Source organism: Pelodiscus sinensis, chromosome 5 (genome assembly GCF_052426305.1).
Source record: "Pelodiscus sinensis isolate ZL-2025 chromosome 5, ASM5242630v1, whole genome shotgun sequence".
NCBI lineage: Eukaryota > Metazoa > Chordata > Testudines > Trionychidae > Pelodiscus > Pelodiscus sinensis.
Window position 1 is genome coordinate 112,139,878 of NC_143056.1, and position 15,070 is coordinate 112,154,947.

A 15,070-nucleotide genomic window follows, 5' to 3' on the forward strand; every position below is an offset into this window, starting at 1 on the left:
TTTGACCTTTCTGTCCAGGGAACAAATTGAGAAAATATAAATGCCAAGTATTTTCTAAATAAGATGTAATGTAGATTGTGATGTAATGTCAAGTGTGTCTGGTATTTTTGTTGAAACCGTCTGGCAAACCTAGATATAGGTTACAATAAAGATGACACTTTTCTTATTTTTCCAAATTGTTTTTCAGACAGAATTACATAAGTAAATATATTCTGAATATTAATTCCACCAAACAAATAATAATATAATATATACCACCTCATAGAGCTGGAAGGGACTGTGATAGGTCATTGAGTCCAGTTCCCTGCCATCACAGCAGCACCAAGTGCCATCCCTGACAGATTTGCCCCAAATCCCTAAATGGCCCCCCAAGGACTGAACTAACAACCATGGGTTTAGCAGGCCAATGCGCAAACCACTGAACTATCCCTCCCTCAAAAACAAATGTTATTCTACCTTGTTTTATTCCTTTGCAATTGGAATCAATATGTAAAATTTGCAGGGCCTCCCTGATATTTTTCTTTTCAAATATTCCTAGTCTTAACTTATAAGTAACATACATAATGGGCATCAGCATGTAGCCAAAGACGAAATCACCGTATTGGAGCTTAAATCCCGAACAAAAAAGATTCATTAATTGTAGGTCTGTTATATATATATCTTTAAAAAAAAGTGATCTCATTACAGGATACAGGTATGGCAACAGTTAAAACTGATTCTGAAAACAATTAACTGATAAACAGAAGGGTTCTGGAATTGAAGGTTATCCTTTGTTTACTGTTTGAAAGTTTTTCCAAAAGCAAGCACTAGGTGCAGTACTTCTGGGAAATTGCACTGTGAAATTTTAATCCTTGGAGCCTTAGGGTTAAGAATAAGATAAATCCTCAGCATAAAGAATTCTCTTTCCACAATGAGTGTAAGAAAAGGAATACACTGCCAAAGTCAAAACATGGAAAAGCAGTACTAACTCAATTAAGAACAGGGAAACACTGGAAGCACCTGAAGGCCAACAGTTATTGTTTGATTTAGTCCTCCCCTCACCCAGCAACCCTAAGTTAGATAGCCACTAACCACTTCCCTATCTTCCCGTCTCTTACATGGTCCATTGTTCTACACTTTATAACTGAAAAGACTGGCACAAATGTAAGCATCCTACACAGTTTAAGAAACTAGTGAAGCGGGCCAAAATTCTCCAGAAAAAAAAGCTATTACCTGTATTTCTATGCAGTTATGTCTGTATCTGAACTTATAACTTGTCATTAACTCTTCATCTACGTTTTCATTGCTACTATAAAGACCTACTTTCCACACAAAAGATGTAGTAGTTCAGCTAAAATCAGTTTTTAAATCTATTTAGCTAAAATATCTGGATATGCAAATCTCTTTACACATCATTTACATAGCTATAATCCAGTTAAAGAGTGTTCACACTGACAGCTGCACCAGTTTAGCTTCATCAGTTTAAAAACTGAGTTTAATTAAGCAACTGCAACTTCTATATGTACCCTAGTTCTATATTCCTAGAACTTTTCCTAGGCCACTTGGGGAAGGAGATAGTGTCAAGAAAATGATGATGATTTGCCAAGGAGAAGACTTTGGCAGTGTATTCTTTTTCTTACACTCATTGTGGAAAGAGAATTCTTTATGCTGAGGATTTATCTTATTCTTAACTCTAAGGCTCCGAGGATTAAAATTTCACAGTGCAACTTCCAAGGGACAGGAAGGTCAGGGCTTGCTGGAGAAGCAAATCCAATTATTACACTCCTCCCAATCTGAGAGGTCCTCTGCCCACAACTGTGTGATATAGGGATGTAACAGTGTAACTGATTAATCGAAAAGCAAAAGCTTATAGGTTAATGCAACAAACTAATTTCCCTCCCCCCGCCTTGCCAGTAAATTTTTTAGCAGACTGGCCAGCAGCCCAGCTCAGTTCCAGCTTGTGCAGGGTCCAGAAGCACATACTCCTCCAAGTCAAGCACTGCTGCCACCCCACACTGCTGCCTCTTTATCAGAGGCAGTGGCATAGGGCAACAGGCAGACGGCCAATAAGGGGAGCCAGTTTTTAAATTGGCTCTCCTTGCATATTAGCTCCTGCTTGGCATCCTGTAATGCTGCCTCTGATACAGAGACAGCAGCGCAGAGTGGCAAGGAGCTCCTTGGGAGTGGGGCTGGAGTACACTGGCTACCAGCTCTGCCCCCTACCCCCCTCCGTCCCACAGAATAGCCAACTAACCAAAAAGAATTCATGAGGTTACTCAACTATTTGATTAATTGATAATTAGCATCCCTAGCTTGATATGCCATTTGTTATGATATGAAGCAATGAGACACATATATCATAGCATGTTAAAAGAGGCTGCAACTTTATTAAAACGCTTAACCAATCAAACTATCTGGAAGGGGTGTTCTAGGGTGGATTTCAAATGGACACAATGGCCCTCAATTCTACATATTTGAAGGTGGGTTAAAGGACAATGCCCTCTGTACACTCTCAGGCCTCCCCTGAAATCCTGGCTGGATCCCTTAAGATCCTTTACCTATGCAAGAAGTAGGAGAAATAAAATGAAAAAAGTCACATACTGAACAAACTTGTAGACATAACCCCTCACTGTACAGCATTGTGCTGTGGGCCCATGTCCAAGCTCCCCATTGCAATCTCACCTCAAACTCTTTTTAGCTTACCAGCTACACTGGAACCTGCTAAGTAGCAACAGTGACACTGAAAGCCCCCAAACCTAACTTCCTAAATGCTGGATGGAAGATGAAAAACCCACTCAGCAGTTTGCCAATTTCTCCAAACAAAGCATGGACATCAACGTAGTTCTCTATTAAAAGAGATCAAGCTCATTGGATATGGGTCAGCAACAGCAGGATCTAACATGGTCAAACTGATAAGTCACCAGCAGAAAGCCAAAGAGCTCAAACTAGCTACAGACAGCAGTATAGGAAAAGAGAAACTACCTAGTTCTACATATTTAGTGGGTGAGAACCAATCAGTTTGCCCCTCCAAGTCTCTACTATCCAATAGCAGAGGGTGTAGAGGAAAAAAATGTGAAGGCAGAAGGTGTCCCATTGCCTCTAGGCTAATCAAAATTGCATTCCAGCTAGCAAGGAGAGCATTGTCACATTGGCAAGGATGAGACAAATCAAGGCTATGCATCTTCAAGTTCCACTAATTTTATGTAATATGTACACACAAAACAGAAGGAGTGAGTGAAAAAAATTGACCAAAATCAACTAATATTTGAATAAGCTGTAACAATGACTTAGACTTAGGTGCCCTATAAGAAGCCAGCACTAACAGTATCTTGTTGCTGAGTACATTTTGCTGTTACACTCAAGCTATCAACTTTTTATTTCTATGATGGTTTTTCAATGTGCACCTCCTAAGGACTTAAACTGCTTTTGCTCTTCCCTGTTGGTGACCAGCTATAAGTACAATTCATTTCTAACTATGGGTCCCCCTCTTTGTGTCATCTCAACAACTCAGAAGTTAAGTTTTGTTCTGTATTACCTTCTATCTGAAATAAAAACATATAATTAACAACCTCTGCCTGGTGTGCCTCCACATATCAGCCAGTAACCTCCAAAAAGGTATCTAATTTAAAAATTATAGAAAAAAATAGACGGGTGCTAAATATTATAAACCTTGATGTGAACATTGAAGGAAGTTCTGCTAAGATGGCATTAAATTGACATCACAAAAAAAGAGTAAATACTAAGGTGTGAGATAATCTTAACATGTTATTACTCTTGTAGAATTCATAGTCTTTTCTAAACCATCACCTAAATATAGTTAGGGATGGTCTTAAAAACTGAGTCTGTCTTTCTTTGTCTATTTATGTCCCAACTGAGAAAGAACATTTTCAACTACTAGCTCCCCATCCCCACCTCTTTGAAAGTTTACTGCTCAGCGATTGCTTTTTGCTAGACTGCAGAATTCAGTACTTCAGAAGTTTTCTAAAGCTAAAGCAGCACCTAGTAGCTGAAGTCAAAGAGGAGGACTTCCCAGCACTAGATACGTAACTTAAAGCACATCTGTGCCCCAAAATGTTACAAAACACAGTAGTAAAAATACAGTATGGGAAGATGTTAACAAATACTAGTTTCCAAGATGAAGCTGTAAATTTACATGCCATAACTAAAATGCATGGATAATCAAGGTTTGTAAGTATATCCGTCCTTTTCTTATAATTTGGTTTTAACTCATTACTCTTAGAAATTTGAAAAAAGTATCCTCATTGCACTTCTCTCCAAAAGGTTCTCTTTTTTTTTGCCATTTTTTGCCTCTTTTTAAGTTTGGTTTATTTCAAAGGGCTTGTTCACACAGAGATGTAGTGTGCAGCAAGCCAGGATCTGACTTATCTGCATTGCACAAAGTCATGTAAGTTCAAGCACACTATGAATTTTTTAATGTGCATTAACAGGCCCATATAGTGGCTTAGACTATGTCTAGATTGCAGGCTTCTTTCGGAAGAAGTTTTTCTGGAAGAGATCTTCTGGAAAAACTTCTTTAGAAAGAGAGCAGCTACACAGCAAAAGCACAATGAAAAAGCGATGTGCTTTTTTGAAAGATAGCATCCACATTCATTGGATGCTACCTCTCATTTAAGTTCTGATTGCTGTGGATGGAGTGGCCACCAGGGCACCTGTGTTTTTTTGCTTTTTCCTGGAGGCCTCTTCTTTCCAAAAAAAAAAAAAAAAAAACTTCTTTCCAGTCCACACATGCCTTTTTCCAAAAGAGCTCTCTTGGAAAAAGGCTTCCTCCCCGTAGAAAGAGGTTTACCGCTGTCGGAAAAACCTCTCTGTTCTTTCGACTTTCTGTCGAAAGAATGCAATTGCAATGTGAACGTAAGTGTAGTTTTTTCGGAAAAATTCTGTGGTGTAGACATATCCTTAGTGTGGAACAGGCTAGTGTGCTACAGATTCACACCTTGGCTTGCTCCACAGTACATCTCCATGTAGACAAGCCCTAGTACTTTCTTTGTGTACCAGCACCACTGAAGCTGTCGAAGTAATTTTGAATATAGGGTTTTCTTTACTTGGTGTTCCTTAGCTTTTTGAGTCATTAGAATCCAGGTACACTAATGCAGTGTTTCTCAACCAGTGGTACAAGTACCCTTTAGGGTACTCGAGAGAAGCCTGGGGGGTTTGTCAGCACAACTGAAATTCAGAGAAAGAGGAAGTTACTCACCTTGTGCAGTAATAACATTTCTTCGAGGTGTATGTCCCCGGGGGTGCTCCACTTGAGGTGTCAGGCTCGTCCTGGCGCCGCAGGTCGGAGAGTTGTCAGCCATGGTCCATCCAGACTGCACATGCGTGGGGGGGGGGGGGGAGGTGCTGCTCATGCTGATTGTTAGCTTGCGCTGAATCCGGCTTCCCGCCAGTTCCTCCAAACCGAATCACTCCTGAAAAACATAAGGAGAAACTCCGAAGAGGGGAGGAGGGCGGGTTGTGGAGCACCCACGGGGACATACACCTTGAAGAAACATCGTTACTGCACAAGGTGAGTAACTTCCTCTTCTTCTTCGGCGATGTCCCCGTGGGTGCTCCACTTGAGGGGAGTACAGAGCAGTAGCCTCATCTGCGGAGCGGGGATTTGAGTTAAGATGCGTCTGCTGTAGACAACACCACAGAGGCCAGTGCTGATTCTCGAGCAATTGTGTTGATGGCATAGTGCTTAGCAAAAGTCTTGTCCAAAGACCATGTCGCCGTACAGCGAATATCTTGGATTGCGACTCCTTTGAGAAAGGCTAGAGCAGTGGCGGTTGCTCTAGTGGAATGTGCTGTAATAGGCATTGATATGGGCTTGTTCCGTAAAGTATAACAAGTGGTAATACATTTCACGATTAATTTAGATATCTGCTGCAAAGACAACAGTTGGCCCTTGGATTTTCCATCAGAGCACAGGAAAAGCTGCTGGGATTGTTGAAAAGGGCGAGTCCGATCCAGATAAAAAGTGAGCGCCCTGAGGACATCTAAGGTATGTAGACGGGCTTCATGAGTCGTTGCATGTCGTTTGGGGTAAAAAAAAATCGAGAGTATTATAAGTTCATTGATATGAAATTCTGAATTCACCTTTGGTGGAAATTTTGGGTGCGAGCATAGTATTACCCCTTGGTTGGTAAACAGGGTGTATGGAGGATCGGCCGAAAGAGATGCCAATTCTCCAACTCATCTGGCTGACGTTATGGCTAGAAGGAATGGCACCTTCGTGGTGAGAGCCTGAATGTCACATGTGGCTAAAGACTCAAAGGGTGGATATGTGAGAGTGTCCAAAACAAACTCAAGATCCCACAGAGTAGGTGGTTTCCTGTGTGGAGGGTGTAAGTTCATTAATCCCTTCAGGAAATGTTTAGTCATTGGGTGAGACATAATTGAAAAGCCTTCAATTGATTGTCTGAATGCAGAAATCGTCAAAAGAGGGACTTTAATAGATGAAAGATCCAGTTTAGAGAGGTGCAGATGGAGGGCATAGTCCAGAATGCAGTGAATTGGAGTGGACAGCGCATCGAACCTGTTGTCTACACACCAGGAATGGAACCGATGCCACTTATGAAGGTAAGTCTTTCGTGTGGAGTCACGTCTGCTATGAAGTAATATACATTTCACCTCTTGTGAACAAAGTGCTTCTGTGCTATGGAACCAGCTAGGAGCCATGCCGTGAGGTGCATTCAGTCGATTTGCAGTTGTGCCATGAACATCCCTGGCTGCATGAGCAGATCTCGTCGTTTGGGTAACGGAAATGGTGGTTGCCGAGACATTTGCAGTAGAAGAGGGAGCCAGGTCTGTCTGGGCCAGAAGGGGGCTATTAGTATTACCGTGGCCCTGCTATCGATTATCTTCTCTAGCACTCTCGGGAGAAGTGGAATGGGAGGGAAAGCATAGAGAAGATGGTGGTGAGTCCAGCTGATCAGGAACGCATTCCCCAGAGATTTGGGGCCCAGACTGGCTCTCAAACAGCATCTAGGACATTTGGTGTTGTGATGTGTGGCAAACAAGTCTATACTGGGGTGCCCCCAGCGTTGGAATATGGAAAGGACCACTTCGTGATTGAGTTCCCATTCGTGTTGAGGAAAAAGGTGTCTGCTCAAGGCATCTACAATGGAATTGTTTTTGCCAGGTAGGCATGTTGCTATGAGAGTGATCTTGTGATTAATACACCAATTCCATAGCTTCGTGGCTTCTGCACACGGGGACCTTGATCGGGCCCCTCATCGGTTGGTGTAGTACACCGTGGTGTTGTTGTTGGAGAAGACCTGAACCATCTGACCACAGATCCTGGGAAGGAATGTCTTGCATGCATTGAACACCGCCTGAGTTCTAGAAGACTGATATGCTACAGGGCTTCCTGAGCATTCCATGGCCTTGAGCGAATTCACCCTCACAGTGGGCAACCATCCTAGGAGAGAGGTGTCCGAAGTAACTTGGACAGTGGGATGCGGATGGTGGAAAGGAACCCCGGAGAGCATGTTGGTCGGTGAATTCCACCATGCGAGGGATTGTTTCACTGTCAGTGGCAATGTTACTAGCCTGTGTATGTCACAATTGCCCAGACGATACATGGACAGCAGCCAATGTTGCAGACACCTGAGGCGTAGTCTGGCGTGTTGCACTACATATGTCGTTGCCACCACGTGTCCCAGGACTTGGAGGCAAGTAAGTATTGACACTCTTGGGCTAAGGGACAGTGTCTGTGTGAGGTTTTGAATTCTGTGAAACCTTTCTGTAGGAAGATAGGCCTTGGCCATCATAGAATCTAATCGTGCCCCAATAAACACAAGGGATTTTTGTGGTATGAGCGAAGACTTCGGAACGTTCAATACAAGACCCACATCTGTGAATAAGTCTCGTGTGACCTGAGTGGCCGACAGTGCACTTTCGAACGAATGAACCTTGATCAGGCAATTGTCCAGGTATGGGAAGATCATGATGCCTTGACGATGAAGGTAGGCTGCTACCATTGCAAGTCTCTTTGAAAACACTCTGGGTGCAGAGGAGAGGCCAAACGGAGGGACTTCGTACTGAAAGTGCTGCATGCCTACAACAAACCTCAGAAAACGTCTGTGTGCTGGGTGTATCGTCACGTGGAAATACGCATCTTGTCGATTGAGGGACGTCAACCAATTGCCTTTGTTCAGGGCTGGAAATACAGAAGTTAGAGTCACCATCCTGAATATCTGCTTCCTGAGATGCTGATTGAGATTGCGAAGGTCCAGGATCGGTCTCCATCCTCCCAATTTTTTCTCAGTGAGAAAATAGAGGGAGTAGAATCCCTTGCCCCAAAATTGATTGGGTACTGCCTCCACCACACCAATCTCTATGAGACGGAGAACCTCCTGCATTTGGAGATTCTCGTGAGATGGGTCACTGAAAAAGGACAGGGTTGGAGAGGTAGTGGGGGGCAGGAAAGAAAAGGGATGGAGTATCCTGATGTTACTATCTCCCAGACCCAACAGTCAGTGGTGATGGTAAACCATCTGTGCTGATACGGTCTCAGTTGAAGATGGAATAACTTCTGTGTTTCCGGGTCGGACATTAAAGGAACGGTCCTCAGTCCCTCGATCATGTCATCAAACTTGCTGTTTGTTGTTCTGGGAATTAGGATTTCATCCGGTTTGCAGTCTTTGCTTTTGTTGACGTGATTTGGGGCATTATTGTTGTGGGTGGTCTCGTTGTCTGAATCTCGGTGCCCCCATATGAGAAGGGTCTCTGTCTGAAGTAGGAAGTATATCGTTTGCGACGATATGGAGGTGTATACATCCCTAACGTTTTCAGGGTAGTTCTAAAATCCTTGCCCGAATGCAGAACTTGGTCCATTTTCTCTGTGAATACTCTGTCAAAAGGCAGGTCTTCTACCTTAGATTGTAAATCCTTAGGCACGGATGCCATCTGTAGCCACGAAAACCGTCTCATAACCACTCATGTCGCCGTGGCCATTCCATGGACACAAATCAGATATTAGGAATGGCAACATACAAAAACCTGTAGGGGAACACTTCAATCTTCCTGCACACACAATTGCAGATCTAAAGGTAGCCATCCTGCAGCAAAAAAACTTCAGGACCAGACTTCAAAGAGAAACTGCTGAGCTACAGTTCATCTTCAAGTTTGACACAATCAATTCAGGATTAAACAAAGACTGTGAATGGCTAGCTAACTACAAAAGCAGCTTCTCCTCTCTTGGTAGTCACACCTCCAGATCAGCTACTAGAAGTGGGTCTCACAATCCCTGATTGGTTCCACCTCGTCATCTCTAGCCTGATTCTGACCTGCATATTTATACCTGCCTCTGGAATTTTCCACTACATGCATCTGACAAAGTGGGTCTTTGCCCACGAAAGCTTATGCTCCAACACTTCGGTTAGTCTATAAGGTGCCACAGGACTCCCTGATATGGTGCCCGAATGATTTCTGGCCCCTCCTCTTACATGACACGGTCAGGGTTGGGGTTTTCAGGGTCTCCGGGTTAATTCGCTGTGATTGCCTGACCTGCAGCTGTAGAGAAGCAGCTTCAGCCGCATCTCGCGGTCCCGTCTGGCTCTGCCAGTCAGTTTTTGGCAGTGGGGGCATTTGTGGGATACATGCCCCTCGTTCAGGCATTTGACACAAAGTGAGTGTCCATCAGACGCCGGCATGGCGTCATGGCACTCAGAGTACTTCTTGAAGCCGGAGGAAACTGGCATTTTCAAACTGAAGAAAAGTGTTTTTTTAGTTTTTTTTTTAAACGGGGAAATAGTCAGAGAACTGTAACTAACTAACTAACTTAATACCTAATTACTAATAGCTGACTAACTAATTATTTACAGAGATACAGAAAACTTGGTTAACAGTTGAGAAGGGAGTTGCTCCGCTGCGACCGTTGAATGGTAAGGAGGAACTGGCGGGAAGCCGGACTCAGCGCAAGCAGCACGCACCCCGCACATACGAGGTCCAGCTGGACCATGGCTGACGACTCTCCGACCTGTGGCGCCGGGACAAGCCTGACACCTCAAGTGGAGCACACACGGGGACATCACCGAAGAAGAAACTGAATTTTTGTTTTAAGTTTTACAGCATTTTAATATTTTTGTACTTTTTACACCCAAAAATGTCATCGCCCTCACGGCTACAATTAAGTTGTTTGAACAAGTGTGTTGCAGTGGTAGAAAAAAATTGTGTGTATCTGAAAACTGTAGGTACTTTTTTTTTTTTTTTTAAAGGGGTACTTTTTTTTATAAAGGCTGAGAAACACTGCACTAAATAAGGCCCTATAAAAATGCAAATTCCTTTAAAATCAGAACAAACTGTATACACCTTATTGACTGATTTAAAAATTTAAAATGAAAACAGCATATTCTCTTGCCTTCTAAAAATGTAATTTAACTCCCCACTCTGATTTTTGAGAAAAACTTTTAGCTACAAGTTAATAACATGTTGAACTTGCCTCTTCTGTGATGAACGTGTTTGCATAAGAGCAGCTTGATTCATGGCATGGATCCACCCATTCATATCCTCCAGGGTATCTGCACTGAAGTAGTAAGTGCGCATTCCCGAATGCTCTGCCTGAGAGCCAATAACAGAACTTTTATTATAAATGTATGCCCTCATACCTGTGTGGACAGCCTGTAAAGCAAAAAACAAAAAGCAAAGACAAATTATACAAACTATTATTCGGAGCCTAAAAATTTATTATAACTTCATTGGTAACCTTAAAAAAAGTTAAAAGTTCTCTCAGTATCCAGCTCCTGTATTAAAAATAGAAGATATCACACTATAATAACTACTGCAGTGTGACAAATATTGAGTTTAATGGCACTTTGTCATTTTATTTTAGATCCGTTAGTACGGTGCAATTCTTTCCCTTTTCATAACATTAAAATAACATTGCAGCATTTTGTTCTATTTTTCATACCAAAAATTTAGAGCTTTTCTTTTTACTCCTATCTTACTTAATGCATTTTATTTGGTGTGAACATAAAACAAATAAATGGATCTTTTAGCAAGAATTGCGCAAGTCAATTTTCCTAGATCATATCATGAAGCAATCTGCTTAGAAGAAATTCATCTTTTTAAACTAGAATTTTAGGAATAATTATATTGCATGTTAGGACCTCAAGGTTAAAAATAAACTTCAAAAAATATTAAGTTAGTTGCAAAAACACTGGATTTGATGCTAAAATTAGAAACATTTATTGAATTATTAAAGCTCATGATACTCTATTTCAAATACTATTGCATACAAAAAGATTCCACATGCTATCTCCAAATCAAAACTATTTGAGATATTTAGATATATGAAGCTGCCAGCAGCTAAGTATTAAACTTTAACTCTGTGACATTTCTATTGTATATATTGTGACAAGGTCAGGTAGTAGGGATACAAAAAGTAGTCCTATTGGAGTTTGGGAGGTACATTACCTCAGACTAAGAAGATCTCTGTTCCAGGGTAACTGGGAGGGGATGGTATAGAATCAGTAGAGTAGGATCAGGGGCAGTTGAGTACCTGGGGCTAATGGAATAGTATTGCAGAGTCAGCTGAGCCTGGGGGCCGATTAGGTCACCTGGGGTCAATTAGGGAAACCAGTTGAGACTAATTAAAAAAAGAGCTTCCCTCCAGTTGGTCAGGCATGCGAGTAGCTGCGAAGATGGACAAATATGCTACTGGGTGTAGAAGGAAACAAACACCAAGTGGACACTAGGAGAACAAACCTGAGAGAAGGAAGGTGCTGGGTAAGGTGTGGGGAAGTAGCCCAGCAGTATGGTAGCTGTCTCATAGCAGGTGTTGGGAGACTTTCAAAGGCAGCTCCTATTAGAGGGCTCTGGAATCAGGAGTAGTGGGTGGGCATGGATTTCCCCCCAACACCTACTCCCCATTCCCATTCAGGGAAAGGACTGTAGAGTTTATTCTCGTTCTTTATCTTACACTGGCCAATCATGAGATGAACTCAACAAACAACAAGCTAATATCCTAAGCGTGGTGCCTAAAATTGAGGACTGTTGTGAATTTCTGAAGCAAGCAAATCTGCCTGAAAGTGCAGGACCCACCAAGTTTAAGTAGGAGCTTTGTCACAATATGTACATAATTTTATATCAAATGGGTGTTTTCATTATTCTAGTCGAGTTACGTATAGTCAGATCTTACAGTTCCATAAAGATATGGTACCTACATTATAAGTAAGTCTCATCAGATGCTCCTTCTTAAACAAACTACAGCATTTTGTGTATGGTACTTTATAAATCCACATCAAAAGTAGACAATCAGAACTCATCTGCTACTGTTAACAAAATTACAAGCAACTGACAGCCATTCACAGACTCATAAGTGAGGTCAGCAAATTCTCTCTGTACTTCTTAGTACTTCAAAAATCCTCTATTTTGGCTTGAGAAGTTTTAATTTTATTTGGTTATATTTATTTAGTCACAGAATTTATGAATCTGTGTTTTTGTTGCACTTCCAAGCACTGGAATTCTGGCTCATGCAGTGAATATTTTGAGCACATTAGTAATTTAATTGGTCACAGTTTTTGAACAAACTACAACTATTATCAACACACACAAATACTAACTGCACAAAAGCATTTTTGAAACAAGGGAGTTCTTCATTCACATATATTAAACATGCCTGTATTTTAAAAGATACATTCCACATTTAACTTACAATTGGACTTTGGTTTTGGTGGAATCTTTTCCCCTTTGTTATTCTATGTTGAAAAATTCTTGCTCATACTTGGCTTCAGAAACACAAACAGTTTTGAAAAAACAATGATCTTGTGTGAAGCTTCATACGTGATATTGTATACGCTGAAATTACTTACTAGTGATAACATATGACTTTCATTTCAGCCATGTGCAAACGTATTCTAAAATAAAAGGGTTTCCTCTCCCCCACTATTTCAGCACATCATGTTTTGTAAACAATTTGCTCCCTTCCCTTTTCACAGAAGGGCTACAAAACATTTGAGTATGGTCTTTCACTCCCCTACATGACTACTGCAAGGAAGCCCTCTTATTTTCTGTAAGCTCCATCATATTTTGTTCTAGTGCAAGTCTTTTGGCTGCCACCTCCCATCTCACAAGGCAGGAAAGTTGATCAGATCAATAGTGTGTTAAACTGGAAAGCCCAGAAAAAGGGAGATAGTATGTGCCCGGGATTCCAAGGCCTTTTGCCTCCATTTGGCCAGCCAATAGAGGCCTGCTGTGTTTTGTCACTTACCTCATAGTAAAATGGAAGCATAGTTTTGTTAAAAAGAAGTAGGACTTAGAAATTAGTATTAGTTATTTGTAGGACTATTTAGTTCATCCCAACTTGCTGCCACTGCCCAGTGTGCATAAAGGCCAAAAGGTCCCACTTCCAGAAGTAAGAGACATGGAATTTCCCTGATGGACGATCTTGTGACTATGGGAGAAGGGGATATCTGAAGGGTCTGCAGATTGAAGACCCATTTTGCTAAACTCTTGTCCTTCTTAAAGTGGGAATGATGGGAAGATTCAGAAGTGAGTGGTGGCCTACAGATAGGCTGAAGAGTCTACCCAAAATTATGAGGTTGTAGGGTAGGAACCATGTAATTTTGTACTGAACACACTTAAATGCCTGGTACAAGAGACACACAGGAGATGGAACATGTCTCTCCCAAGGGTTAAGTTAATAAAGCTGAGCCTGCTGCTTAAAATCAAATAGTCTTCATTGACCAGTATATACTGACTAATGTGATATTGTAACCCACACACCTAGGCTACGTCTACACTGCAGAATTTTTATGCAAGAACTTTTTGCCTAGTATGGCTCACTCGCCCATGCAGTGGCACCTAGATCACAGCAACAGATAAGAACAAGAGACCTCTACAGCAGTGGTGTTCAACCTTTTTTAATTCGCGACCCCAAGGGCAAGGAAAATTTTGGTTGAGAAAAAAAAAATTGTTGTGGCCCCTTTAATTTAAAGTGCCAGTCCACTCCCCTGCCACTCCCTCTGCCCCTGTGTACGTTGGGCACCAAGCCGGGAAAACAAAATGGGGGCCAGTCTGGCGCTGCGCCCCCCCCCAGAAAGATAGCCACGACCCACGGGTTGTGAGCCAACTGATTTCTAGCGCAAATGGTAGAGGCTCCTACACTAAGCTCCAAAGGTCCCAGATTTAAATCCACACCATGGCGGTTACAAGTGGGGACTTGTCTGGGATCTTAACTGGGTCTCTGAAGCTGGGGAGACGCTTCCTCACCTAGAGGTGAGTATGTAACCCACACACCTAGTGTGGTTCACTGTTGCATACAGTGGCACCTAGATCACAGCAACAGATAAGAACAAGAGACCTCTACAGCATAGGCCAAGATGCAGTTGGCTTTTAGCTCAGAGGGTAGAAGCTCCTATACTAAGCTCCAGAGGTTTCAGGTTCAAATCCACCTGATTGCGGTTACAACATGTCTTTTTCTCAAAGTGAATTCTAGTCTCTCAGAGTAAAGTGTTCACCATACAATTGGAAGAGGCTGCAGGTCACTATAGGCCTAACAAAGTGTATAAGCAGCGAGCAATATGTATATGACACCTGCTCCCTTGAAAGAATGAACAAATTACATGTATAGCCTCAGAGAATGAACAATAAAGGTATCATGATATTAACAAAAACTCTCTCTCAAAAGAGTTAAGAAAATGTAAAATTGGTCAAAAAAACATTCAAACATATTCCATATATCTGTTTGATATGCTGCTAACGCACATGGAAAAAACAACCACCTTATGCTAGTGTCTGGCTGTCATTGCTAGTAGACATAAGAGAGTTTTGAGAGTCTTATTTTTGATTTTTAACAATTGCTATCCAGGATATCTACAGCATACTAAAAAAACCTGAAATAAAAATACATGCACATACACAATGGGGGGAAAATAATACTGGTACCTATTCATGCATTCAGATGCCTTATTCTGGACAGACAGAGGAAAAAGCAGGCTCTCTCCCATAAGGCACAGAAGGAGAAATGGAGAGCAAACCCCAAGAGCATACCAGCAAGGACAAGATAAGGACAAAAAAGTTGAACAAGTTAAAATAGTAAAACGATTCAGGTTTTAAAGGAATATATTTAACACAAAACTACACT

The 15,070-nt window shown here is 41.8% G+C and overlaps 1 protein-coding gene and 1 long non-coding RNA gene across 10 annotated transcripts in view; one reads left to right on the top strand and one right to left on the bottom strand.

The window, feature by feature from the left end:
• Window positions 1-15,070, bottom strand: part of PLEKHA7 (pleckstrin homology domain containing A7) — a 291,638-nt gene that overhangs the window by 74,881 nt on the left and 201,687 nt on the right. For 8 of the 9 annotated variants that reach the window (XM_089778656.1, XM_075928055.2, XM_089778652.1 and 5 more), the window contains one exon: window positions 10,427-10,605. In XM_089778656.1, the coding sequence (XP_089634782.1) occupies window positions 10,427-10,605 (179 nt within the window). The remainder of the gene's footprint in view (window positions 1-10,426; window positions 10,606-15,070) is intronic. The other variant, XM_089778651.1, reaches the window with a different exon arrangement.
• On the top strand, window positions 5,857-10,433 carry LOC149524365 (uncharacterized). The gene is made up of 3 exons (XR_016349708.1): window positions 5,857-5,983; window positions 6,411-6,561; window positions 9,810-10,433. It is a non-coding gene; the product is annotated as an uncharacterized LOC149524365 (long non-coding RNA).